At 35.3% G+C, this 16,781-nt stretch overlaps 1 protein-coding gene across 2 annotated transcripts in view; it reads left to right on the top strand.

The window, feature by feature from the left end:
• Nucleotides 1-16,447, top strand: part of PLAA (phospholipase A2 activating protein) — a 37,101-nt gene extending 20,654 nt beyond the window's left edge. The window contains exons 7-14 of one of the 2 annotated variants that reach the window (XM_065878869.1): nucleotides 495-664; nucleotides 4,251-4,408; nucleotides 5,095-5,314; nucleotides 7,391-7,462; nucleotides 10,318-10,386; nucleotides 12,879-12,980; nucleotides 14,510-14,674; nucleotides 15,708-16,447. In XM_065878869.1, the coding sequence (XP_065734941.1) occupies nucleotides 495-664; nucleotides 4,251-4,408; nucleotides 5,095-5,314; nucleotides 7,391-7,462; nucleotides 10,318-10,386; nucleotides 12,879-12,980; nucleotides 14,510-14,674; nucleotides 15,708-16,273 (1,522 nt within the window). In that variant the 3' untranslated portion in view covers nucleotides 16,274-16,447. The remainder of the gene's footprint in view (nucleotides 1-494; nucleotides 665-4,250; nucleotides 4,409-5,094; nucleotides 5,315-7,390; nucleotides 7,463-10,317; nucleotides 10,387-12,878; nucleotides 12,981-14,509; nucleotides 14,675-15,707) is intronic. The other variant, XM_065878870.1, reaches the window with a different exon arrangement.
• The last annotated feature ends 334 nt before the right edge of the window (nucleotides 16,448-16,781 follow it).

Consider the following 16,781-nt stretch of genomic DNA (forward strand, 5'->3'; position numbering starts at 1 on the left):
TTCGGGTTACATTGCTAGTTAATGGCATAGTAAGGACAGACTCCATGCGTTTCTAATGAACGGATATCAAGCATCTAGTATTTTCTAAGCCCTATCCTGGGTATTTGAGCCCTTTATAAGTTAAACAGTTTACTACCCTTCTTTATACCATAATACTTATGTGTGTAATACTCATTTTAAAAGTGTATGCTATGTCTGTAGATTTTTATGATGGTAACTATTTAATTTGGAATTGAAAATTGTGTTAAATATATATTTCTTTGTTCTTTGCCAGTAACTTTTTCCTTAAATAGTCTTTTTCCACCCTTTCCATTGCTTTAGAAAGTAATAGAGGGTAGTGTGCTGAAATCGGCATAGTTCTACACTCAGCAATAAATACATAGTAACATTTCTCGTATTCACAAATACAGATTATTTTTGCTTTGGATCATTGAAATGTGATAATGTTAACCTACTGTGGCAGTGACTTAAAACCACTTTCTGTTTCCTTATAGTGATGGTATTATTAGAGTGTTTACAGAATCAGAGGATCGGACAGCAAGTGCTGAAGAAATCAAGGCTTTTGAAAGAGAACTCTCTCAGGCAACCATTGATTCCAAAACTGGTGATTTAGGGGACATTAATGCTGAGCAGCTTCCTGGGAGGGAACATCTGAATGAACCTGGTAAATATTTCAATGTATCTAGTAGTAAAAAATGCTGCCTTGTTTGCCTTTTGGAATAATGAGTGACAAGAAAAAAAGATTGTTTTGTTAAGTCATTCAGTATTATTCTCATTGCCAGGTACTGATCTTTGAGACTTTTTATTATGCATAACCACAGTGAAAAATCATGTTCTTTTTGCCTCTGCCTCACAGTTTTAAAGACTTGGAGCTAAGTTCCCATAAACAGGACTCTTTTTCTTTAAATAAATCACCTAATACTTAGCTCATATATAGTAGGTGTTCGGAAATCACTCATTTAATACCTTTTGGTTGATTGGATTCTCTGAGAGGTTGTACAGACTAAAAATAAAAATGAGTTTAAATAAAGCAATGTCTGCTTAATGCGTTAGGGATCATTTGATTTTAAAATCAGAGGACAGTAGTTGTCTCAAATGAAATCTTAGGTTGGATATGTCCATGATCCCTTGGTCCGTGGATCCCTGGGGATTCTGAGATCCTTTCAGGATATCCATGTGGTCAAAGCTAGTTTTATAATACTAAGATGTTATTTGCCTTTTACACTGTGTTATCATCTACATTTATGGTATAAAAGCGGTGGTGGGTAAAACTGCTGGCTCCTTAGTACGTAGATGGAGGCAGTGGCACCAAACTATTCAGGTAGTCATGGTGTTCTTCACTGGTATGCAGTCGTCATTAAAAAAGAAAAAAATGCCATCTGCCCTTAGGAGTGTCCCTGATGAAGCATTAAAAATTAGTTTTGTTACATTTTGGCCCTTTAGTACGTGTCCTTTTTAACATTCTGGATGACAAAATGTAAAGTACACATACAGTTTACCGAAGTACCATGTGCCTCAGGGGTAAGTACTTCTGCAGTCATTTGAGTTGCAGGCTGAACTCCCTTTTTTCAGGGAATTCCATTTTTATTTCAAAGAACAACTACGGTTATTCAGGCTTAGGTATTCGGCAGATATTTTTTTTGAAAATGAACAAAGCGAGAATGTCACTTTAAGGAAAACAACTGACAGCATTTGTTGCCAAAGATAAAATTCAGACTTCCAAATGAAAATTGAAATTTTGGAAAACTTGTGACATTAGTGGTAATATTAACAAATGCGATTTTTTTATATTGAATAATAAAATGTGTAATCATATGGAAGATCTGCATAGCTCAGTGAATCAGTATTTTCCAAATGACCAGTTCATGGTCTTACAAAATCATACATGGGTAAAAGAACTGTTCAAAGTATAAGATCAATAGATTTTAGTATAATAGAGCATGAAAAATTCATTGATACAGTTTCAGATTCTAAATTTGTAACCTTTAGGATCTACTACTTGTAGAATACCCACATTTTTCTGAAAAGGCTGTTAAGCTAGTCCTCTGTTTCTCAACTGTATTATCCGTGTGATGCTGGATTTTCTTTGTATACATCAACCAAGCAACAGATTGCAGCAGGTTAAATGCAGGGGCAGGTGTGATAATCCAGCTGTCTTCTATTAAGAGAGACAGTAAAGAGATTTACAAAAATGTACAACAATGCCAGACTTCTCACTAAATTTTTAAAACTGTACTTATTTTTCATTGAACTATTACTTATTCAATATGTAATGGATCTATTACTGTTTTCCATGAAGTAAATATACTTTTTGCTCTTCTCATTTTTAATTTCAAATTCAGTAAATCAACTGATATAACCTACATAAAAAAAAGCTGTTTGGGCTTCTGAATAACATTTCTGACTGTAAAGAAATACTGAAACCAAAAGTTTGAACACCACTGTATTATTTCATGTTTTTAATATTCTTACAGTTCTTTGCAAAAATGTAATCTTTTTGTCTATATGTACACAGTCAATAAATATTTACTAGGTACCTACTGTCTGCTCTGCATTGGTCTAAGCTCTGGGGAATACAGATAACAAAAGGGACAGAAATCTCTGTTCTCACAAATTTATGTTGTACAGGAGGAGACAGATAATTTAAAAGTTAATAAGTAAATATACAAGTATGTCAGATAAGTACTATGGGAAAAGTAAAGCAGGCATTGAGTTTTAATAAAAAATAAAACAGGAGTTTGAAATTCAGTAGTCAGGAAATGTATAATACTTAGGATAGCACTGGTTGCTGTAACAGATAATTCCTAAAATGTCAGTGGGTTAACACAAGAGAAGGTTATTTGTTGCACATTTAAAGTTCAGTTGACAGCAGGGTATGCTGGAACATGTTAGTAGAATAATTGTACTCCTCTAGGTCATTGAGGGACCCATGCTGAAATCATCATCTTCATCATGTGCTTGCAGGGTCTCCCTGAATTATAGATATTCAGCCACCAGACACCATAAGAGGGGAGGGTAGAAGATGATGAACTAGGCCTAGAACTGGCATTTATCACACCCACCCAGATTCCACTGACCATTACTCAGTGTGTAATCTAGGGACTACAAAATGTAAGGGGGCGGAATAAGGTAGTCTTCGACTAGACAGCTACAGCTCTACCCATTGGAATAGGAGCAGGAATCTCTGGAGGACAGCTAGCAGTCTCTGCCACTGAAGGCCTTGCTGAGAATGTGGCTTTCAGGTAAAGTCCTTAAGGAGACAAGGGGGCAAATCTTGCTAACATGTATGTGGAGAATGTCATAGGCAGAATAAACAGCCAGTGTTATAGACTCTACGGGGCTCCAGGGCCTATAGTAGGAGGCCATTGAATCAGTGCAACGGAGAAATAATGGTGGCTTGTACCAACGGGTAGCAATGGAGATGGTGAGAAGAGGTAGTCTTTCAGCTATATTTTAAAGATAGAGTTGATGGAATTTGCTGAAGGATTAGAATTGAGAGAAAGGAATCACACTCTTCTATTCTTTTTGGCCTGATCAGCTAGAAGAATGGAGAATCATTTACTGAAATGAAGTATTGTCAGAAGATACTTGTTAATAAAATTTGTTTTATTTTCGATCAGCCAGCTACTTTTTAGTAGAATCACATGTTTTTAACCATCCTTTACTTAATAGAGTTTTTTTAAATTTATTTATTTATTTATTTATTTTTGGCTGCATCGGGTCTTCATTGCTGCGCACGGGCTTTCTCTAGTTGCGGCGAGAGGGGGCTACTCTTCATTGCAGTGCGTGGGCTTCTCACTTCTCATTGTGGTGGCTTCTCTTGTTGCGGAGCACGGGCTCTAGCCGTGTGGGCTTCAGTAGTTGTGGCACGTGGGCTCAGTAGTTGTGGCTCATGGGCTTTAGAGTGCAGGCTCAGTAGTTGTGGCACACGGGCTTAGTTGCTCCGCAGCATGTGGGATCTTCCTGGACCAGGGCTCGAACCCGTGTCCCCCGCATCGGCAGGCGGGCGGATTCTTAACCACTGTGCCACCAGGGAAGTCGCAGTAGAGTTTCTTTTAAACCATTATTTTCTTTTTGGCCAGTTTCCAGTAGAATTACATTTTAAAATATTTTGTTTCATAAAATTTTCTATTAAACCAAAATACATATTTTCTTTTATATATAAACTTTAATGTTAAAACTTTTCTATCTAATGTTTGTAAAATTTACTCTGCCATTCTCTCTTTGATTCTTAAAATTTTTATTTTAAGGTACTAGAGAAGGACAGACTCGCCTAATCAGAGATGGGGAGAAAGTCGAAGCCTATCAGTGGAGTGTTAGTGAAGGGAGGTGGATAAAAATTGGTGATGTTGTTGGCTCATCTGGTGCTAATCAGCAAACATCTGGAAAAGTTTTATATGAAGGGAAAGTATGTCGACTTCTTTCTAATTGCTATTATCTTAAAGCATTAGACAAATTAAAAGTTTTCGTTTCCCTTTCCCCATGCTAATAAAATTTTCTTTGGTGTTTTGACATTTAAAAATAGATTTCAATGGGGAGATTCTTAGTCTTGAAGTAGATTTTTTTTTTTTTTTTTTTAAATATCTTTGCATGTAGAGAGAGCTGCATTTGTGATGGACACTGCCATTATTTGCCTTTTGGTAGTTACATAGATAAGCTGTTCCCAACCATTTTGGATTAGGCGCTTCTGTGTCACCTTTCATCTAATGCTTTGTGCCTAGTTATATTTAACTTGACAGGCCATGAGGGACCCTGCAGGGCTGTGCTTATAATGCCAGCATGTTTTCATGAGTAGGGTAAGGTAACAGCTAATACTTTTGGCCTTGAGATCAACTAATTGGAAACCATCCTTTGGTCTTACAATTAATATGTAGTAATAATCCATCCCCCACATCTACCTGCCAGTGAACTACTATTCTTGCACCACATGCATATGGTTGCTATTAAACATTATTTGCCAAGTGGAAGATTTTAAAATTGTGCTTTGGAGAAAGTTTAGGACTATAATTATTAACATAAATCCTTGTTATGTATGTCATTAATTTATGTGAACAGATAGTAATCACTTATCTCCTTTTTATATTCCTATTAAAGGAGTTTGATTATGTTTTCTCAATTGATGTCAACGAAGGTGGACCATCATATAAACTGCCATATAACATCACTGACGATCCCTGGTTAACTGCATACAACTTCTTGCAGAAGAATGATTTGAATCCTATGTTTTTGGATCAGGTGGCTAAATTTATTATTGATAACACAAAAGGTCAAATGTTGGGACTTGGGAATCCCAGTTTTTCAGATCCGTTTACAGGTAAGTTAGGGTTTGTATTAAGTCTTATATACTTCCACCAATGTTGATTATTTTTTTTATTTGTTGTGTTTAAACACCTATTATGATTAGCTGTTTAAATAAAAACCAAGATCTACAGCAGGATTTTGCCGCAGATATATATTTTTGAGGCTCAAATTATATAGTAATTTTGTATTTATGGAAACAATTGTAAGTCATTCTCTTTCAAAAATACAGCCACACTGTAAACTAAATAAAATTAAACTGAAACTAATTCAGTCATTTGAAATGAAAAGAAACCTGTAAGTTCCTTCATGTTATTGCTTCTTTTTAAAATATATATTTTGGTGAAATTTAGTAAATAGAAATTCTGTTTTCACATGAGGCTAAACTAGTTAGTTATGCATCAAATCTAGAACTAAACTATGGGTAGTTTTAGTTTACATGTTATTTGTATTCCACATGTTCATTTTTTTTTTTTTTTTTTTTGCGGTACGCGGGCCTCCAGCTGTTGTGGCCTCTCCCGTTGCGGAGCACAGGCTCCGGACGCGCAGGCTCAGCGGCCATGGCTCACGGGCCCAGCCGCTCCGTGGCATGTGGGATCCTCCTGGACTGGGGCACGAACCCGCGTCCCCTGCATCGGCAGGCGGACTCTCAACCACTGCGCCACCAGGGAAGCCCTCCTCATGTTCATTTTAAGTCAGTTGTTTATAACATAGTATACAGCATCTAAAATGTTATTAATGGGATTAGGTTCTCATGCGAGTAGTATTATAATCCCAGTAGTATTAGTTTGAGTCTGGGATCCTTGGAAATAGAGTTTAATTCTAGAAGTATTAGCCTGAGCTCTGGGCCCTGGGAACTGAGGCCATGATATGGGATAGATATAGAGTGGCCCTATATCTGTCTTTTCTTAGATATAGGGCTAGCTCTAAATAAAAATTTGAAACTGACACTTTATTGTTAATGGGTTCCTATTATTTCTGACTCTATCTTTCATGTGCTAGTGCTCTTTCTCGTATTGCAAGGATCCCATATCCTCTTCCTGTCTCAGGTCTTTTTTTTTTCTTCTTCCCTCACAGATGCTTCATGCTCCTAAATTATCTCCTCTCCTTCTAGTTCAAAATTCCATTGTTTGTTCACATAATAAAGTTAATCTCACCTGCATGTTGACTTAAACAGATTATCAGACTGATTCACTATGAACTATAAATGATAGGACCCTCCCAGCAGATGCACTTGACAGAACAAGAAAAAAAAAATGTTTATTACCTGTATATTTCTGTTGGTTGGAATATCAGTCTACAGTACAAAAGAGTACTGTATTTTATAAGCTATCTTGTGGGATGGAGGACCGATATTAAAGCAGCTGGCTCTGTCTGGAAATCTAACAACAATTTGGCTTTTTCGCTCCTCTGAAACTCTGTCAGCATCCTTAGATATATCTTTTTGTAGACGCCTCTGATTATTTCCTTAGAGATACTAACAAAACGTACTCACACACACCACACATTTGTAATTGTATAAATGGGAAGTCTGTTTCCTTTGAACCATTCATCCCCTTTGTAATTTTCTCCAGTAGGTTGTAAGCTTCAGTGGATACAAGCAATCTTGTTCCCTGCTAGATCTCAGCACTGAATGCACTGTTTGACACATGAATTAATGAACCCAGGGGTTCTCTAAAAGATTCACAGTTGGTGCCTGTGGTTTGATAGCAACAACAGCAGCAGGAATTCTAGTGAATTCGTATAGGAACAGGAACTGATTGTATGTGTATATTATTTAGGTCAGAGACCAACTGCAATTTATCTTTTTATATTTGAATTCCTAGTTATTTTAATATTTAAGTGCAGAAGCTAAGATATAATAAAGGATTAAAGTTAACAAAAATAAAACTTGGAGAATCACTGAAATTCTAGTTTCTTACTAACCTTTCCAACTATAAGACTTCTGACTGTAACTCCTCTTATTCTGTCATGGGACAGCCTTGCTCTTTTATTTCTCCCCAAATTTAGAATCTTCTGATGTAAGCAATGTGCCATTTATGAAATGCAGGATTCTGGCATACTTGAGACTTTTCTTTGTTTGCATGCACAGGTGGTGGTCGGTATGTTCCAGGCTCTTCATCAGGATCTTCTAACACACTGCCTGCAGCAGATCCTTTTACAGGTGGGAAGCAGTTTTGATCAATATGTCTTTCTTCACTAAATGTATAACATTTTGTATTATATAGCTTTACATTTTGAAGATATTATCCAGTAACTGATTATTCCCTTATTATCTGTGTTTCCAATCTTGATGGATCTCCTTTTCTTTAACTTCTAATTTTTTCTTTTTCCTCGAGTACTTTTATAGCTTTCCTCATGACTTTTAATAACATATTATTAAAATTCATCATTTTCTCCAGTGGTCCTTCCTGGAAGGAGAGCAGAGTCATTAAGTTCATAGATTTTAGAGTCAGACAGACCTTGGTTCAAAATCTGGCTCTACCACTTACTTGCTATGAGAAGTTGGCAAGTTACTTAACCTGTCTGAGCCTATTTTTTTTATCTGTGAAATTAGATAATAGGGGAATCCACCAACCAAGACACAGCATGAGTGCTATCACTGGCGAGATGCTACTGATCACGAGCAGAGAAGGAGCCATGTGAGTCCCTGAGATTGGATGGAGCAGTGCAGTCAAGAAGTTTGCCCAGGCATAATTTGCCTTTAGCATGGAAGGAGACAATCCACCCAGCTACCCAGGATTAGTCTTCCTAATCTAAGTTATTAATGGCCTTCATGAAGCCCTGGAGGTGTTGGTGTCTCTTCAAAGTGACTTTATTTACCAAAGGTATGCATGCCTCAGCATCAACACTACTGGAAAAAAATTGGACTTTAATACAACTGAAGAAATCTCTGTTTTCAGAATAGCATTTGATGTATTTTATGATGCTGTTGTTGGATCTTCAGCCAGAGTTCCTGGACAATATACCAAATTTGGGAAGAAATTCGTAGTATTTATGGTATCTATTGGCCTTGCAGACTTAGTACTGTGAGCTCTAAAAGTGACCGTATAGTCCTTTCTAAACCATAGATGGGACCAACACACAACCTCGGGTCAGTATCACGAAGTTGTGAACTGCTCTCAGTGAGCTTCCCTTCTCCTGAGAATGCATTGGTGGCCCAGATGCAAATAAATAGCTGTACCCTGTGCAGTGTACCAGTGTACTACAGAAACCAACTATCAAGCTAAATGTTGTAATAGCATGATGGCTATTAAGGAAGTCTTTGGTGACCCTGAAAAGGCAGTAAGGATCTGAAGAGTAGATAAGATGATAACTTTCTCTATCAGCATATTCAGGCACAGTGATGCTCTGAAACTTAGAACAACAGAGTTCCTGAATCTCATTAGCAGCTTTTTTTTGGAACAGAAAGAATATACCAAGCTTCAAACAGTACCAGCAAAATCAAGAGAACAACTGGGGCCATCGTAACTGTTGCACAGTGTCAGTAACTCAGAAGACGCACTGATTGTGGAGATATGCAAGATAGCATACTAAAAGTCCAAGAGAATTATGGAATTAATAGGTTAACCGAACCACACTGTTATAAAAGATAGGTAAAAACGTTTGCCGTATTGAGATATTATAAAAATTAAGTGGTATAGTACATATAAAGTGTTTAGCAAAATGCCTGGAATATATTTAAGCCCTCAATATATGTTAGCTATTACTATTGTTGATGTTGTTCCTCCAGTTTTACCAACAGCACTGGGTCCAAAACATTACCCATCTTGCTTCTCACTTAAGGTCAATCTTAATTCTTTTTCCTTTTCCTCATTTATATGATTCTCAAACATTTAATGTCAGTTAGAATCATATGGGATGCTTGTTTAAGTTAGTTATTGCAAGGTCCCACCCAGAGATTCTGATACACTAGATTAGTGAGGAGGTTAAAAATACTCAGAGTCGGATCCCTTCCCCAGGAATTCTGATTATATGGTCTTGGATGTGGTTTGCTGTTTAGGTAGTTTTAAAGGCTCCCTATTGGTTTCTAAAGTGAAGCTAATTTGGAGAACTACTAGGCTTTTATGGGCAGGCCCTGGGAGTCTGCATACTGAACCAGTGACTCTCATTCAGGTGGTCAGAGAACCACATTTGGAACAGTGTAGGACTACTTTCTGCCTCATAATAATGCCTTGGGCAAATTATTCAGCCTTCCTCTTCTGAAATATTATATAATAATGATCTCTAATTAATATTTAAATGATTCATGCATATAAGATGCTTAGCATGCTAGCCAGCATATGGTAAAAACTCAGCAAATCCACTTATTCTGTGTTCTTCATTATTTTAATGAATCCTGTTCACATCTGCAGTTTTGTTTTTTAGTTTTGTTTGCTTTTTCTGTATCTGTTGCACTGGTTATACCAACTCCTGAATATTAAGCTTAGAGGGGCTAGAACAATAGCTCATCTTTCTTCTTCCCACAAAGGCTGATCCAGGACTCCGAACATCTCCAAATCCTGCTGATTCTCTCTCTGCACTTGTTTTTCCTGTTTCTTTCTTTCTTTCCATTTTCAATAAAGCAGCTACAAGTATTCTCAAATTTGAGACTGGGCTATTATCATAGCATCCCTAACTCTTACCTAGTTTCTTTTCTATTTGTCTTATGTGCCAACTAATCCCGTCTCCATTTCAATAAAATAGTGTTCACATTTCATTATGGAAACTTTTGACTTTCTTTCTCTCCAATCTATTAATGCTTTTATAATTCATTAAACTTCTATAATTATAGTATATAAGGCATGTAATATTTATTTTATAACTTGAGAATTACTTTTCTGGCTAATTTTATTGAGATCTAACTGCATGCCAGATACTGTTCTAAGCATTTTGCTGTATTAAATTTACAGCTGTTTTATTAAGATGTCATTCTGAAGTGTGACTAATGAAAATAAGTCATTCTGTGTAAAGAAGGAGCAGTTTGAACTTTATCATTTGCTGTTACCTATGCTTACTAGGAGTATTATTGCATTTTAGGTGGTGGTCGGTATGTACCCGGGTCTGCAAGTATGGGAACTACTATGGCTGGAGTTGATCCATTTACAGGTACACATTTTTCATTTCCTCTTTTTTTTTATGTAATGAAAGGTTAGGGAAATTGGCATCTTCTTCTTGCTGGAAAACTTTTTATACAGTAAATCAAGACCAAACTTTTGACCTGGCTTTTAGAGTGTTCTCAGAATTGTGTCATTACTGCACATTAGAATCATCTGGGGAGCTTAGAAAAACTACTTCAACCTAATCCCCAGCGATGCTCACTTGATCTGATGTTGCTCTGGGTTGGGATCTTAGCAAGAGTAGTTTTATAATTTTCTCATGTGCAGCCAGGATTGAAAACTGCTGTTCTACTGTGTTAAGGCTGGTTTCCTCACTATCCTTACAAAATCTGAGTTATTCCCATCTCTTCCACTTCATTCTTACATACTTAATGTGTTTAGAATACATTTACACATTGAGAGGACTCAGGAAAGAATTTGCTTTTACGATTTAGGTCTGGAATATTTGGCTTTCCCCTGAGCAACTAACTTCTTAGTATCCAGCCTAAACCCTGACACATCTTACTTGTTTAGCATTGTTGAATATATGCAGGCATACTTTTTTACTCTGTATAGGCTGCCATAAAACGCAGAACTGAACTTGTGGTTCACCTCTTGTAAGCTTGACAGATCTCTTGGCATATATATTTCCCTATTATTTTATACAAGAGAATATGTGTGACATATATGTTATTGAGCATAATAAAATATTAATAAACCCACCACTCTACTTGAGAACTAAGTTGGTATATGATTTTTTAAGCTATTTTTTCATTGTGAAAGTAACATTGGTTGGCAGTATTGAAGTTTAATGTAGTAAATAATTAAGATTAAGGACTCTGGAGTGAGAATGCTTAGACTCAAATCTCAGTTCCACTACTTTTTATGTGTTTTACCTTGAGCAAGTCATTCTGTTTCTGTGCCTCTCTTTTTCTCATTTGTACAGTTATATCTACTTCCTAGAAATAAGAGTTTAAAATTACGAAATATATGTAAATCATTTTATACAGAATAAATTCTTAGTAATGTTATACCTGTTGTATTACAAAAGAGTCTTAAAGTTAACAGTGCTTCCTCTCATTTTTAAGAAATTAAAGTTTTTAACAGTTTGTGTATGTAATGGACCTTTGTATACCTTATCTAAGCCACTGTCATCTCTCACCTAGACCAATGAAATAATGGCCTCCAAATTGGTCTCTCAGTCGTCCTCTGTTTATGCCCCTCCCTTGATTAAAACCCTGTAATAGCTTCCCATTGACTGTTTTCTCTTGCCTTGTATCACATTCCTCTCTGCCTTTTTTCTTCCATACTGGCCTGCATCAGTGTCTTGAGCATGGCATGCAGTTTTCTACCTCAGGAGTTTGGTACTGCTGTTCTCTTTGGGAATACTTGTGCCCTCTACTTTGCTATTTTGACCAGTAATTATTGTTTGGCTTCTTCCCTCCTTTTTCTTTAATTTTGCAGTATAGTATTTATTAAATGAATTCAGTGAAACTTCCTGGATATGCACATATACCTCTTGCTAGATCCTCTAGTCTATCATAAGCTCTCAATGCATCCTATACGTTTCCTTCAGAGAACTTTTCATTGTATTTAATTGTTTGGATGATAATTTGATTTGATTTGATAATTCTCCTTACCACAACTAGACTCTAACAACCAGGAGTACAGGCAGTGTCTTTGATCATGTCAATAAATATTTTATGCTTTGTAAGCAATTAGAATTAATTTTGTGCACTTACCTCATTCTTCATTTATCTACCTTCCCCCTTTCTATTCCTAATACACGCAGAAGATTAAAATGTTTTATTCATATTTTTGCAAAATACCTTCATTTTACGTCAGAACAAAAATGTTGTATAAATTAAGATTTGAAATGAATGTAAGGCATAAATGAGATTTAAATTATGCTTTAGTTGAAGTAGCTGTATACACTGAGTATTGTTGAATTTTCATCTTGTGGCAGTTTTTTGTTCATCACCAGATACTGAGTTAGTGTTACTATAATGGGGACTCAAGAAGTTAATACATATGCCCTTCAGGAGCTTACAACTTGGGAGGGATTTATAAAAATGATGTAGAAAATGATTGGAGAAAATGACAGTGCCTACTACATGACTTGGAATGAGAAAAGAGAGATTAGTATGCCTGGAGAAGAAGGAAATGGAAAGTTTCATAATTGTTTTGTGTTCTTTGATCTTTTAAAAACTTTCAGTTTAGATTGAATCTTAAAAATATGAGAGATGTAGAAAATATGAAATGGAAAGGCTTTGTTTTACAATGAAGCTCCCATTCCAAAAACTAAAATTTATTATATTAACAAATATATACAGTATATAAAATCTTACGGATTTATTTTCTTTTTTTCTGAAGTTGGTTGTTATTTTATTGCATGCACTGAATAGTTATGTATCTCAGTAATTTTGAAAACAAAAATCAGTCAGAAAAATCTTGCTCTTGACCACTCTGAATGATTTTCACTTTCTTCTATCCTGTAAATAGGGAACAGTGCCTACCAATCAGCTGCATCTAAGACAGTGAATATTTATTTTCCTAAAAAAGAGGCTGTCACTTTTGATCAAGCAAACCCTACACAAATATTAGGTAAGTGTATTTTAATTAAGTAGTTTTCTCACATGTCCACAGACTCCTTGAGTTGCTCTCAGGCTGTTTCTGTCCTAAGCATGTGCTGGGAACCAGGTGCTTACATGACAGAGACTTGTATTTCGGTATTACACAACTGAGTCAACTAAAAATACACGATCTGATAATGGACATTAATACTTTATAAGAAACCTTACACAAATATAAGTAAATGCTTTTTGATGACTTTAATGAGAAAAAAAAATTAAAGGGGAAAAATATCAGTCACATTCCCTAAGCTCTTAACTGATTTCAGAAAAAAAATAATGAAAACGAATGAGTAAAGCATTTAAAAAACAAAGATCTTGTCTGTAAAAATGAAACTGCTCAGTTGGCTTTCATTGCTTTTTCTGTTAATGTTTTCCTCAAAACAAAATGACTAGGTTTTGTTTTGTTTTTTGTTTGTTTATTTTTGACTGAGAGTATTACTAGCTCTGTTTTCCTCAAAGATTATGGTGAGAGTCTATTGAGATAAGATTACATACATACCTGAATATATGACAGGGGTCTTATTGTTTTGGGGAGGTTTGTTTTGTTTCTCATCATCCTTCATACTATCTTTATAAAAATCATTCATAGGTCTTTTCTTAATTGCTTTATTTTTGAACAATAAAGAAGTGTATACACACTTTTAGACAACTTGACATTTTTAAACTCTTGTACAAATATAAAAGATCTCTTTTTGCATTCCCTTAATAAACTGTTTTAATATTCTGGTAGTGTTAAGCAATTTTTAATGCCAAAGAATAATGAAATAGATCCAAGTTTCCAGTTATGATAGATAAAAATTTGTAAATTTGGACATTGTATCTTCTTAAACCTTTTGTGATGGAAATTTGGCCTTTTTTATTCTTTGAGATGAAAATTTTTGAGGAAATAGTGTTAGATGACTCAAAGTAACATTAATGATGACAAAGATGCTGATATTGAAGATGCATGTGAAGAGTTTGAAAGAAATAGTTTCATGAAATGTCAATATTATGGGAAGCAAATTAAATGTTTTTTTTAAAATGTGATGTCAAATGTACAGATGAAACTAAGTCAATAAATTAAATATAAATACGCTTTTTGAGTATTTCATTGGCAGTCATAGAAGTTGCCATAAGTTGGCTAAAAGTTGTTATAAATTTTCTCTCTGAGAAAGTAGGGGATTGACTTATATATGACATAATACTACTTTGAAAAGCATTCAAAATGATAACAAATATGGTATACTTAAAAACTTATTCAAAGCAAAAAGCTTTAGAAGATCTTAGAAGACAACAGGTAAAATAAAAATCATCACAGTAATCTTTCTTTTTCTATACTGTACTCAGCTTAAAATTACTCCCAGGCCTTATTCTTGTTTTATGGTCTTTGATAATTGCTGTGAAAAGTCTTACCTCCCCATGGTGTGTGGTAGAGTACTCTTATTGAAAATGTTGGCATTTATGTGATATATCTGCCTAATTACAGTTAGAGAAAATTGAAGGTTTGGATTTGGGTTCTAGGTAAACTGAAGGAACTTAATGGAACTGCATCGGAGGAGAAGAAGTTAACTGAGGATGACTTGGTACTTCTTGAAAAGATACTGTCTCTAATATGTAATAATTCTTCAGAAAAACCCACAGCCCAACAACTTCAGATTTTATGGAAAGCTGTTAACTGGCCTGAAGGTACAGAAACACTCTTTAAAATGTAACTAGAAAGCAGAAAGTATATCTTTTAATTTCATACTACTGATGTTTCTAGATTAAATAAAAGTTGACATGTTAGTTGAAATTCGCATTGGGAAAAACTTCACAAAAAGGATTCACTATACCACTGTAACTCATAGTCTTGCTTTGGTCACATACCTTAAGAGAATCTGAAGGTAATGTAATGATCCCATACATGGACCATTTTGTATACTCTTTCAGAGCGTTTGTGGGTTCCCTGCAAGCCATCCACGAAACTATCTGACCTGTTAAACATAGGCTACAAACATTTGCTATAAGTATGTTTTCTTTTATTTAGTTAATTAACTCTTTTTTATTCTAAAAGTGTCCTCTTCCCCATTATTTTTTCATGTAATTGATTTATTGGAGAAAAAAATCATTTTTCCTGCAAAATGTCCTATATTTTGAATTTGGCTGATCACTTAATGTGTTCCTCTATCTCTGTTTTTCCTGCTAGACATAATAAGATTCTGGTTCAGTAGTTTTTTTCAGGTGAATATCCTTTATAAATGATGTTGCATACTACCTTTATATCACAGGGCCCATAATTTCTGCTTTCCTCACTTTTAACGATGTTAAGATTGTTTAGCGCCTTCATTTACATGGTGTCTACCCAGTCCCTTAAATATAAATCCTTCCACCAATGTGTATAATAAGCATCCTATTGGCATTTGTGAACTGGAATTCTCCTATAAAGAACTTTCCCTCAATTCTTTGGTCTTGTTTTAGAATTTTTTAAAAGCAAGGTCCCAATCCTATTCTTTGCACAAAGATTTATTGAATACTCACTGTATGTCAAGCTATTTTAATAACCCAGGAGAGTTACCGTATTTTTAAAGTAATGTGATCTTGTAGCAGTAAATACAGTTTCTATAAATATGAAAAATCAGTTAACACAAGTTTCAGAAGTACACACATTTTGTAAAGCAGGCGTATGATTTTTAATGTTTAAAATGTTTTTTTAACATTAATGAATTTTTCTTTTCAATAGATATTGTCTTTCCTGCACTTGATATTCTTCGGTTATCAATTAAACATCCCAGTGTGAATGAGAACTTCTGCAATGAAAAAGAAGGAGCTCGGTTCAGCAGCCATCTCATCAGTCTTCTGAACCCTAAAGGAAAGCCAGCAAACCAGCTGCTTGCTCTCAGGACTTTTTGCAATTGTTTTGTTGGCCAGGCAGGACAAAAGCTCATGATGTCCCAGAGGGAATCACTACTGTCCCATGCAATAGAACTGAAATCAGGGAGCAATAAGAACATTCACATTGCTCTGGCTACATTAACCCTGAACTATTCTGTTTGTTTTCATAAAGACCATAACATTGAAGGGAAAGCTCAGTGCTTGTCAGTAATTAGCACAGTCTTGGAAGTTGTACAAGACCTGGAAGCCACTTTTAGACTTCTTGTGGCTCTTGGGACACTTATCAGTGATGATTCAAACGCTGTACAATTAGCCAAATCTTTAGGCGTTGATTCTCAAATAAAAAAGTATGCCTCGGTATCAGAACCAGCTAAAGTAAGTGAATGCTGTAGACTTATCCTAAATTTACTGTAACAGTGGGCTTGGGGACTGAGATTTTAAATTGATAAGTTTTTTTTTTTTTTCTCACATTTCACACGTCTGATTACAGATGATGAAAAGAATGCTGTGGATTAAGTAAAATCTTGTAAAGTGGGGACGGGGGAGGGGAAACAAAGGAGAAATAAAATTTTTGCACTGGTGAACTGTGAAATTTTCCTGGGTAATGGGGATAGGTTTTTTAATAGTTCAGATATAAATTAAGAATGAGCTATGACTAACAGCAACACAACTACAGTGGTGTAGTTCCCTTACCTTAGCCAACTAGGAGAAGACAAGGGCTTTTATTTATGTAATCTGCTTTACTACTTATATACCCCAGACTGTTACTTGTTGGTGGTTGTCTTTTATTTAATTTCTGCTCTACTCATTTTCATTGCTGGATTCTTTCAACAGCACTGATTGATTTCAAGGTTTTGTTTTAGGACAGCTACTTTAGAATTTTTAAAATTAAGTTTGTTATAAATTATTCCATATATTGAAA

This window comes from Phocoena phocoena, chromosome 6 (genome assembly GCF_963924675.1).
Source record: "Phocoena phocoena chromosome 6, mPhoPho1.1, whole genome shotgun sequence".
Classification (NCBI taxonomy): Eukaryota; Metazoa; Chordata; class Mammalia; order Artiodactyla; family Phocoenidae; genus Phocoena; species Phocoena phocoena.